General features: G+C 48.5%; 1 protein-coding gene across 1 annotated transcript in view; it reads right to left on the reverse strand.

Moving 5' to 3' along the window:
• LOC139421935 (leucine-rich repeat-containing protein 75B-like) overlaps positions 1-2,835 on the reverse strand; it is a 46,433-nt gene extending 43,598 nt beyond the window's left edge. Inside the window, exon 1 of the mRNA XM_071173072.1 lies at positions 2,323-2,835. Coding sequence (XP_071029173.1) covers positions 2,323-2,667 — 345 coding nt within the window. The 5' untranslated portion in view covers positions 2,668-2,835. The remainder of the gene's footprint in view (positions 1-2,322) is intronic.
• Positions 2,836-12,565: the final 9,730 nt, after the last annotated feature.

A 12,565-nucleotide genomic window follows, 5' to 3' on the forward strand; every position in this document is an offset into this window, starting at 1 on the left:
TGCGAGGTGGTCACCATTCGTAGGGCTGGTGCCATGTACCCTGGCCAGAGGAGAGGCACTGGAGACCAGATGCGCTGAGCCGGCTTCATGGCACTTGGCTCGATTCCCACTCTAGCCCGGCCGATGAGGCGCTGCTATGTAACGCACCGGGCTATGCCTGCGCCCCGGGGACACCGTCCGCCTCACGGCATAACACGGAGCCTGCCCGGTCCACCTCTCTCCACGGTAAGCACAGGGAGTTGGCGCAGGTCTCCTATCTGACTTAGCCACACTCCCGTGTGCCCCCCCCAATACATTTTTGGGGCTGCCTCTCGTCCCTGCCGCGCTGCCGTGCTGCCTCCTCATACCACCGCCGCTCAGCTTTCGCTGCCTCCAGCTCTGCTTTGGGTTGGCAATATTCCATAGCCTGTGCCCAGGGTCCCTTGCCGTCCAGAATCTCCTCCCATGTCCAGGAGTCTTGAGATTTCTGCCGCTGCCCGTTACCACGCTGCTTGGTCCTTGGTTGGTGGGTGATTCTGTCACGATCGTCGTAGTGAAGAGACCAAAGCGCAGCTTGATGTGAATACATACTTTTAATGTAAGACAAATGAACACGAAGTACACTAAAACAAACAAACAAACAAACAAACAAACAAATTGACCGTGACCGCTATCAACACTGAGTGCAAACATGCAACATCAAATCGACAATCACCCACGAATTACCCAAGGAATATGGCTGCCTAAATATGGTTCCCAATCAGAGACAACGATAAACAGATGCCTCTAATTGAGAACCAATCTAGGCAACCATAGACATACAAAACACCTAGACTAGTAAAACAACCCCATAAACATACCAAAACCCTAGACAGGACAAAAACACAACAAACCACCCCTTGTCACATCCTGACCTAACCAAAATAATAAAGAAAAATAAAGATAACTAAGGTCAGGGCGTGACACTATTTCAGTCTCCGTTTGCCACCTGTCTGAAATGTGATATTCCACGAAGAGCCTGAAGACCTACACCTCAACAGCAGTGAAGGTGTTACCATACATACCTGAGCCAGACAAGGCTGACAATCTGACACAGCAGTTACAATTTTGATCTGTGATTATGTAAGGGGCAAGCCACTGAATAATTGTACTCTAAACTACCCTAAACTAAATTACACTATACATACAAAAGTATGTGGACACCCCTTCAAATGAGTTATTGCTTAAAGGTGTATAACATCGAGCACACAGCCATGCAATCTCCATAGACAAACATTGACAGTAGAATGGCCTTAATGAAGAGCTCAGTGACATTCAATGTGTCACGTCATAGGATGCCACCTTTCAAACTAGTCAGTTCATCACATTTCTGCCCTGCAAGAGCTGCCCGGTCAACTGTAAGTGCTGTTATTGTGAAGTGGAAACGTCTAGGAGCAACAACGGGTCAGCCGTGAAGTGGTAGGTCACACAAGGCGAACAGAGCGGTACAACTGAGTGCTGAAGAGTGCAGTGTGATAAAATTGTCTGTGCTCGGTTGCAACTCTCACCAGCGAGTTCCAAACTGCCTTTGGAAGCAATGCCAAGTGTCTGCTGGAGTGGTGTAAACCTCGCTGCCATTGGATTCTGGAGCAGTGGAAACGCGTTCTCTGCAGGGATGAATTACGCTTCACCATCTGGCAGTCCGACGGACAAATCTGGATTTGGGGAATGCCTGCCCCCAATGCATAGTGCCTACTGTAACGTTTGGTGGAGGAATAATGGTCTGGGGATTAATGTCACTAGATGATTCTGTGCTTCCAACTTTGTGGCAACAGTTTGGGGAAGGCCCTTTCCTGTTTCAGCATGACAATGCCCCCTTGCACAAAGCAAGGTCCATACAGAAATGGTTTGTCGAGAATGGTGTGGAAGAACTTGACTGGCCTGCACATAGCCCTGACCTCAACTCCATCGAACACCTTCGGCATGAATTGGAACACTGACTGCGAGCAACAACAAAAAAGCCTAATCACCCAACATCAGTGCCCAACCTCACTAATGCTCTTGTGGCTGAATGGGGAAACCCCAAAATAAAGGGGAAACCCCAAAATATGAAGTAACACGTCTAATTTACAAACAAACCTACAGTCACTTACACAGGCATAATAATCTAACATGAATAATAAATGCAGCATTTTACCAGTACATTTCATATTTTTGATCAGGCTGACTTGAGTGACAACTTGTGGATACTGCTGATCTAACAGCATCAAATTATGCAGGTGCACCAAATAATTTACGGACGGACACATCTTATGAAGTTTAGAAGAAGTAAACTATTATTCAATGTTAAACATTCTCTCTTACCTTTCTTAGCAATTTGAGCACCTCGACTGCATGTTCTTGTTTCTGTTCTTGAAGAAGCTTCTGTATTTCCCGGATCCATGCCACCCGTCTCACATAGGGGCTGTGCTTGGTTTTCCGCAGCATCCCTGGGAGTTTATCTGACTTCAGCATCAGGGATGTAAACAAGAATTCCCCGCCTCCCCGGCCACCACTCCGCTCAGTTTCTCCGGAGCTGTCATGCTGCTGGCGTCTCCTGTTGGAAAATGTGGTTTCTATTTGGTCCAGACTTCTTTGCCTGGTCAATTTAGAACCCATTACTTCACAGAATGTTTCAGTTGAACAACGGTTCCTAGACGCTATATACATGTACCTGACAGAATGTAGCCATAACAGTTACACAGTAGCCTAAACTTGGATATTGAGTAACGCACACACGTTTTTTTTATCTGAACAGTATGAAAACAAAGGGAGAAAATATAGGTTGATAAATTACTATATTCTCTATTAGATTACATTTAGAGCATTACACCAGCAGTATTGATTAGCTTTCTATTCATGTTAAAATAATTTCCACCGTCTTGCCGTTATAACCATGCACTGCCACAACAGAGCTCGAGCAGTCAGTGTAGCCTACTACAACATCACGTGGCGATCGTGTTCTTCGCTTCCAATAAGAATCCGCGCTGCCTCGATCAGTCATGGGATTACTCTCTCAGTATCCTCGACTGTCCAAGACCAGTTATGTTGTTTAGCAGCTCATGATGGTTTAGCTTTCTATTTGAGAGGGATGATTTAATGCTAATACATTTTGTACACAGTTTGTCAATTATCATAGTAATTATCATATCACATACTATCAGTCTGAATAATGACCCAGGAGGAGATGGCTGCGGTTTTAAGATATACTAACTAATTGTGATATTGTGTGTTTTTTTCTCGTTATTTGTAACTTATTTTGTACATAATGTTTCTGCCACCATGTCTTATGACCAAAAACAGCTTCTAGATATCAGGACAGCGATTACTCACCCCATACTGGATGAATACTTTTTCTTTAACAAGTCGAAGGGAAGGATTTACTTCAGATGCCCGACAAGACCCTCACCGCTGTCATTCGCAGGAGAAAGAGACAGAGATATCAGACAAAGGTCTGGGTAATCTCCCTTTACCATCGGTCCTATTAGCCAACGTACAATCAATGGATAATAAAATAGACAAACTATGATCACGTATATCCTACCAACGGGACATTTAAAAACTGTAATATCTTATGTTTCACCAAGTCCTGGCTGAACGATGACATGAATAACATACAGCTGGCGGGTTTTACGCTTTTTCGGCAGGATAGAACAGCGGCCTCTGGTAAGACAAGGGGCGGCCTCTATGTTTATTTGTAAACAACAGCTGGTGCACAAAATCTAAGGAAGTCTTAAGGTTTTGCTCGCCTGATAAGCTGTAGACCACACTATTTACCAAGAATTTTCATCTATATTCTTCGTAAATGTCTATTTACCATCACAAACCGATGCTGGCACTAAGATCGCACTAAATGAGCTTTATGCGCCATAAGAAAACAGGAAACCGCTCACCCAGAGGTGGAGCTCCTAGTGTCCGGGGACTTTAATGCAGGGAAACTTAAATCCGTTTTACCTCATTTCTACCAGCCTGTTAAATGTGCAACCAGAGGGGAAAAAAACTCTAGACCACCTTTACTCCACACACAGAGATGCTTACAAAGCTCTCCTTCGCCCTCCATTTAGCAAGTCTTACCATCATTCTATCCTATTGATTGCTGCTAACATCGATGTGTCTGCTTGGGGGGAATATATCACAGCCGTATATATTACCCCCCAAGCAGACACATCGATGGCCCTGAACAAACTTTATTGGACTCTATGTAAACTGGAAACCACATATCCTGAGGCTGCATTCATTGTATCTGTGGATTTAAACAAGGCTAATCTGAAAAAAAGACTCCCTATATTCTATCAGCATATCGATTGCGCAACCAGGGCTGGTAAAACCCTGGATCCTTGTTATTCTTCCGCGATGCATATAAGGCCCTCCCCCGCCCTCCTTTCGGAAAAGCTGACCACGACTCCACTTTGTTGCTTCCAGCCTACAGACAGTGTAACGGTTTTCTTGATGAGAAGGAGAGTCGGACCAAAATGCAGCGTGTCGATTGCGATCCATGTTTTAATAAACAAACGTAAAACACGAATCAATACAAACACTACAAAATAAACGTAATGAACGTAACGAAAACCTAAACAGCCTATCTGGTGAAAACACATAGACAGGAACAATCACCCACAAACAAACAGTGAAACCCAGGCTACCTAAGTATGATTCTCAATCAGAGACAACTAATGACACCTGCCTCTGATTGAGAACCATACTAGGCCGAAAACATAGAACTGCCCCAAAACATAGAAAAACAAACATAGACTGCCCACCCAACTCACGCCCTGACCATACTAAATAAATACAAAACAAAAGGAAATAGAGGTCAGAACGTGACAGTACCCCCCCCCAAAGGTGCGGACTCCGGCCGAAAAACCTTGACCTATAGGGGAGGGTCTGGGTGGGCGTCTGTCCGCGGTGGCGGCTCTGGCGCGGGACGCGGACCCCACTTCGCCATTGTCTCAGTCCGCCTTATTGTCCGCCTCCGTGGCTTACTCACCATGCCCACCCCTCTCAATGACCCCACAGGACAGAGGGGCTGCTTGGGACAGAGGGGCAGCTTCTCGGGACAGAGGGACAGCTGCTCGGGACAGAGGGACAGCTGCTTGGGACCGAGGGACAGCTGCTCGGGACAGAGGGACAGCTGCTCGGGACAGAGGGACAGCTGCTCGGGACAGAGGGACAGCTGCTCCGGGCGGAGGGGCTCTAGCGGCCCCTGGCTGACTGGCGGCGCTGGCGGCCCCTGGTTGACTGGCGGCGCTGGCGGCCCCTGGCTGACTGGCGGCCCCTGGCTGACTGGCGGCACTGGCGGCCCCTGGTTGACTGGCGGCGCTGGCGCTGGGCTGACTGGCGGCACTGGCGGCCCCTGGTTGACTGGCGGCACTGGCGGCCCCTGGCTGACTGGCGGCACTGGCGGCCCCTGGCTGACTGGCGGCACTGGCGGCCCCTGGCGGCCCCTGGCTGACGGGCGGCACTGGCGGCTCCTGGCAGACGGGCGGCACTGGCGGCGCTGGGCAGACGGGCGGCGCTGGCGGCGCTGGGCAGACGGGCGGCGCTGGCGGCGCTGGGCAGACGGGCGGCGCTGGCGGCGCTGGGCAGACGGGCGGCGCTGGCGGCGCTGGGCAGACGGGCGGCGCTGGCGGCGTTGGGCAGACGGGCGGCGCTGGCGGCGCTGGGCAGACGGGCGGCGCTGGCGGCGCTGGGCAGACGGGCGGCGCTGGCGGCGTTGGGCAGACGAGAAGCTCCGATGGCGTTGGGCAGACGAGAAGCTCCGATGGCGCCGGGCAGACGGGAAGCTCCGGCAGAGGCGCCGGACAGGCGGGAGGCTCCGGCAGAGGCGCCGGACAGGCGGGAGGCTCCGGCAGAGGCGCCGGACAGGCGGGAGGCTCCGGCAGAGGCGCCGGACAGGCGGGAGGCTCCGGCAGAGGCGCCGGACAGGCGGGAGGCTCCGGCAGAGGCGCCGGACAGGCGGGAGGCTCCGGCAGCGCTGGAGAGGAGGAAGGCTCTGGTAGCGCCGGAGAGGCGGGAGACTCCGGCAGCGCTGGAGAGGAGGAAGGCTCTGGACGGATGGGCCGGAGAGACAGCCTGGTACGGGGAGCTGCCACCGGAGGGCTGGGGTGTGGAGGTGGTGACGGATAGACCGGGCCGTGCAGGCGCACTGGAGCTCTTGAGCACCGAGCCTGCCCAACCTTACCCGGTTGAATGGTCCCGGTTGAATGGTCCCGGTCGCCCTGCCAGTGCGGCGAGGTGGAATAGCCCGCACTGGGCTATGCAGGCGAACCGGGGACACCGTGCGCAAGGCTGGTGCCATGTAAGCCGGCCCAAGGAGACGCACTGGAGACCAGATGCGTAGAGCCGGCTTCATGGCACTTGGCTCGATGCCCACTCTAGCCCGGCCGATACGCGGAGCTGGAATGTACCGCACCGGGCTGTGCACCCGCACTGGGGACACCGTGCGCTCCACAGCATAACACGGTGCCTGCCCGGTCTCTCTAGCCCCCCGGTAACCACAGGAAGTTGGCTCAGGTCTCCTACCTGGCGTAGCCATACTCCCTGTTAGCCCCCCCCCAAGAAATTTTTGGGGCTGACTCCCGGGCTTCCATCCACGACGCCGCGCTGCCTCCTCATACCAGCGCCTCTCCGCTTTCGCCGCCTCCCGTTCTTCCTTGGGGCGGCGATATTCTCCTGGCTGAGCCCAAGGTCCTTTACCGTCTAATTCGTCCTCCCATGTCCATACCTCCTCGCGCTGCTCCTGCTGCTGCTTTTTCCGTTGCCCATTACCACACCGCTTGGTCCTGTTGTGGTGGGTGATTCTGTAACGGTTTTCTTGATGAGAAGGAGAGTCGGACCAAAATGCAGCGTGTCGATTGCGATCCATGTTTTAATAAACAAACGTAAAACACGAATCAATACAAACACTACAAAATAAAGAACGTAATGAACGTAACGAAAACCTAAACAGCCTATCTGGTGAAAACACATAGACAGGAACAATCACCCACAAACAAACAGTGAAACCCAGGCTACCTAAGTATGATTCTCAATCAGAGACAACTAATGACACCTGCCTCTGATTGAGAACCATACTAGGCCGAAAACATAGAACTGCCCCAAAACATAGAAAAACAAACATAGACTGCCCACCCAACTCACGCCCTGACCATACTAAATAAATACAAAACAAAAGGAAAGAGGTCAGAACGTGACAGACAGAGACTAAAACAAGAAGCTCCCACGCTCAGGTCTGCTCAACGCTGGTCCGACCAATCTGATTCCACGCTCCATGCTTTGATCACGTGGATTGGGATTTGTTCCGCATTACGTCCAAAAACAACATTGACGAATAAGCTGATTCAGTGAGCGAGTTCATTAGAAAGTGCATTGACGATGTTATACCCACAGCAACGATTAAAACATTCCCAAACCAGAAACCATGGATTGAAAAGCTCCAACCACTGCTTTTAACCAGGGCAAGGTGACCGGAAACATGACCGAATACAAACAGTGTAGCTATTCCCTCCGCAAGGCAATCAAACAAGCTAAGCGTCAGTATAGAGACAAAGTAGTCGCAATTCAAAGGCTCAGATACAAGAGGTATGTGGCAGGGTCTACAGTCAATCACGGATTACAAAAAGAAAAACCAGCCCCGTCGCGGACCAGGATGTCTTGCTCCCAGACAGACTAAATAACTTTTTGGCCCGCTTTGAGGACAATACAGTGCCACTGACATGGCCAGCTACCAAAACCTGCGTACTCTCCTTCACTGCAGCCAATGTGAGTAAAACATTTAAACTTGTTAACCCTCGCAAGGCTGCGGGCCCAGACGGCATCCCCAGCCGCGTCCTCAGAGCATGCGCAGACCAGCTGGCTGGTGTGTTTACAGACATATTCAATCAATCCTTATCCCAGTCTGCTGTTCCCACATGCTTCAAGAGAGCCACCTTTGTTCCTGTTCCCAAGAAAGCTAAGGTAACTGAGCTAAACGACTACCGTAGCACTCACTTCCGTCATCATGAAGTGCTTTGAGAGACTAGTCAAGGACCATATCACCTCCACCCTACCTGACACCCTAGACCAGGGGTGTCAAAGTCAAATGGACGGAGGGCCAAATAAAAAAATCAGCTACAAGACGAGGGCCGGACTGTTCGAATGTTCATTGAAAAATTTTTAAATGACGCATATAGTCTAGTGAACCTAATTGAACCTACTGAAAACCTAACAAATATATTACAATATGATCAGATAAATAAAGCAATATTTTCTTATGGCTCTGTCAGTAATCTTTAATTTTCAACAGACACAAAAGACAAATTTCCTTTATATAAATATCCCCATAACATGAACATTAAATGAAAGAAACCGGTATTCAAGGCACCATCAGTAGACTATATTTTCTATTTTAGCAAAAGTGGGCTAAATTTACTTAAAAGAAAAAACAATAATAGCAATTTTCTATCATCCACTCAACTGAAATATTTTTAAAATATAATTGGATTGAAATACAAAAAAATAAAGTGCAAAAATCTATTAATCAAAAACAACACTTTGTTTAAGGAGAAGTAACATGCAGTGAAAACAAATATTAAATTTTAACTTTTAAACTTGAACTGAGTAAAAACTCTAAATATGTGATTGCACAGTAATGTTCACTTGTTTGAGGTTGAGGGTGATACTTGGTGGTGTCCCATCTTTTCCACAAGTTCATCAATGTTCGGGGTAAGGCTCTGAGCTGAAGAAATCCTCAGAATTGAGTGGAGGTGTTCAGCAGTAAGTCGACTTCTGTGTGATGTTTTGTTCAGGTTCATCAAAGAAAACAGTTGTTCACACAGGTATGTGCTGCCAAACATAGACAACGTTTGAGCAGCCTGGATGCGCAGCTGGGGCATTGTGCCGGGGAGGAAACGGGCGAACTCCGCAGCACCCACTGCCGCATATTTTGCCCTCAGTGCATCATTGCATTGGAGGTCAATCAACTCCATTTGGAGGTTTGGTGGTGAGCTTTCCACGTCAACAGCAAATGGGTTATCGAGCAGTTCCAACCTGCTTTTTTGTGCTTCAAAGTCAGCAAATCGGCGTCGAAAGTCAGCGGCAAGCATACCTATTTTATCAGCCAACTGTGTGCTCGGGAACGCACTGGTAGAGAGCTTCTCTTTCATGGTCTGGCAGCTGGGAAAGTGGCTCAAATTTTCTTTCCGCATCTGCGTCTCCCACAGAGTCAGTTTGGTTTTAAATGCCTTCACTGTACTGTACATATCAGAGATGACACGATCCCGACCCTGCAGCTGCAAGTTTATTGCATTCAGATGACTCGTAATGTCACACAGAAAAGCCATTTCACACAGAAACATTTCGTCTCGGAGTTGTGTTGTGTCTTTCCCTTTGCTGTCCAAGAACAGACAAATCTCCTCACGAAGCTCGAAACATCTTTGAAGCACCTTTCCCTGGCTTAGCCATCGCACCTCTGTGTGATAAGGCAAATCACCATGCTCCGTTTCTAACTCCGTCAGAAATGCCTTGAACTGGCGGTGATTCAAACCTTTGGCTCTGATAAAGTTAACTGTGCGCGTGATGATGCTCATTACATGCTCCATTTTCAAGGCTTTACCGCACAACGCTTCCTGGTGTATGATACAATGATAAGCTGTCAGCTCACCTGTCGCGTTTTCCTCTTGCATCTTTTCCCGTATCTTAGCCACCAGTCCGCTCCTGTGTCCACACATCGCAGGTGCTCCGTCGGTTGTCAAACCCACAAGTTTTTCCCAAGGCAGCTCCATCTCATTTACACATCTTGACACCTCTTCATACAAATCATGCCCCGTAGTTGTGCCATGCATAGGACGTAAAGCCAAAAACTCCTCTGTCACGCTTAGGTTGGAGTCCACTCCGCGGATGAAAATTGACAACTGGGCAATGTCAGAAATGTCGGTGCTCTCATCCACAGCCAAGGAATATGCAATAAAATCTTTTCCCTTTTTCACAAGCTGCTCTTTTAGATTGATGGACAACTGGTCTACTCTCTCGGCAATGGTGTTTCTGCTCAGACTCACATTTAAAAAGAGTTGCCTTTTTTCTGGGCAAACTTCGTCACAAACTTTAATCATGCAGTTTTTGATGAAATCCCCCTCCGTAAATGGCCGGGCTGATTTAGCGATCTCTTCTGCCAAAATAAAACTGGCCTTGACAGTTGCGTCCGCGTGTGTGTCCGCGTGTTTCGTTTCATAATGTCGTCTCAGATTATACTCTTTCAGTACCGCCACACTTTCTCCACACAGAAGACACACAGGTTTTCCAGCTACCTTCGTGAACATATACTCCGACTCCCACCTTGTTTGAAACCCCCGGTTCTCAGTATCCACCTTCCGTTTTGCCATTTTTGATGGGTATCTGAAAGTTAATTTTACTGTGATGCTGACGACTGCTGTGCCAATAAATATTGAAATGAAGCAGCCTACTGCTCGGTGCGTCACCTTTGCATTGTGGGAAATGTAGTATTGGTGCGTGTAAAAGATCTGCGGGCTGCCGGCTTGCTGCGGGCCGGTTCTAATAATAAATCAAGATCATCCCAGGGGCCGTAAAAAACCTTCTTGCGGGCCGGATGTGGCCCGCGGGCCTTGACTCTGACATATGTGCCCTAGACCCACTCCAATTTGCTTACCGCCCCAATAGGTCCACAGACGATGCAATCGCACCCACACTGCACACTGCCCTAACCCATCTGGACAAGAGGAATACCTATGTGAGAATGCTGTTCATCGACTACAGCTCAGCATTTAACACCATAGTACCCTCCAAACTCGTCATCAAGCTCGAGACCCTGGGTCTCGACCCCGCCCTGTGCAACTGGGTACTGGACTTCCTGACGGGCCGCCCCCAGGTGGTGAGGGTAGGTAACAACATCTCCACCCCGCTGATCCTCAACACTGGGGCCCCACAAGGGTGCGTTCTGAGCCCTCTCCTGTACTCCTTGTTCACCCTAGACTGCGTGGCCATGCATGCCTCCAATCATCAAGTTTGCGGACAACACTACAGTGGTAGGCTTGATTACCAACAACGACGAGACGGCCTACAGGGAGGAGGTGAGGGCCCTCGGAGTGTGTCAGGAAAATAACCTCACACTCAACGTCAACAAAACAAAGGAGATGATTGTGGACTTCAGGAAACAGCAGCGGGAGCACCCCCCTATCCACATCGACGGGACAGTAGTGGAGAGGGTAGTAAGTTTTAAGTTCCTCGGCGTACACATCACGGACAAACTGAATTGGTCCACCCACACAGACCGCGTTGTGAAGAAGGCACAGCAGCGCCTCTTCAACCTCAGGAGGCTGAAGAAATTCGGCTTGTCACCAAAAGCACTGACAAACTTCTACAGATGCACGATCGACCCCTCTTTTATGCTGCAGCTACTCTCTGTTTATTATCTATGCATAGTCACTTTAACTGTACCTACATGTACATATGTGACCTGATTCAGGAAACTAGGCGTATGTCGCAAGTCACGACATCACAGGAGAGCAGTTTGAACGTAAACATTTATTTAAATAAAAATGTGTTTTTTTGGCAGAAATGTCTTCTTGAACATGTGTACTTTCATGTGCCTTAATAACAGACTTGTATGCCATCTGTAAATATACGAAGAAAAATTACGAGCCTTGTTTAAACCACCTAAAAAGTCAGCAACCTTCCCACTAGCTATGATTGGCTGAGATAATGAGTGGGCTGGACATGCTGAGAGATGAGTTCTGATTGGTCTGCCATATAGAAGGCTTTTGTTTATTTGAGCTGGTCAGTCTCTGTTGGTAATCCTGTTGAACACATCTTTTTAAATGTAGCTGCATAAATGTTGCTCTCCACTTTCTGGAGGATCGAGTTTTTAAATCAGTGGACATAGAGTACGATAGCTAAAGAGATGGGAAAACACCTGTTTCCAGATTACGCGTTCAAGCTAAGGACGTTTGTGGCATGGATCCGTGACAGGGAAGGTCCACCATGTATGATGATGTATGTAAGATAGTCTAGCTAGCTACATTTTCAGATAATACACGTTTCTAATTTTGACAGAAAGTTGTTTAATTTCAAGCTAAAGTGTACTGTTAGTTAGGTGGCTGGCTCGTTAGCTAACGTTGTGACATGATGTGTGTGATGTTACATGTTGTTTACCTAGCTAGGTTCATTGTTTACCTAGCTAGCTAGGTACATGTCTTAAGCTAAAGTGTACTGTTAGCTGGCTGGATCCCTAGAGAACGTTGTGTGTATGACATCATTATTATTATTATTATTGTCATTATTATTCATGCAGGGGTAGTAATGACATGATTTGGCACTGTTCATTGTTGTTTAACTAGCTAACTTTAGGTGACGTGATGTGTGTGATCGTACATGTTGTTTACCTAGCTAGGTTAATTGTTTACCTAGGTAGCTAGCTACATGTCGTAAGCGAAAGTGTCCAACACCCGTTGAATATGGTCGGTGTCAATAAACATCAGCAAAAAAGCATAATGAAATTGTTGCCATCAGAGCTGGTTAGGCTGTTTTCATGTTATCCAGAGGTAAACAAATCATCGGCCAGAGCGTCAAGCATGCC

The sequence above is a fragment of the Oncorhynchus clarkii genome, chromosome 12 (genome assembly GCF_045791955.1).
Source record: "Oncorhynchus clarkii lewisi isolate Uvic-CL-2024 chromosome 12, UVic_Ocla_1.0, whole genome shotgun sequence".
NCBI lineage: Eukaryota > Metazoa > Chordata > Actinopteri > Salmoniformes > Salmonidae > Oncorhynchus > Oncorhynchus clarkii.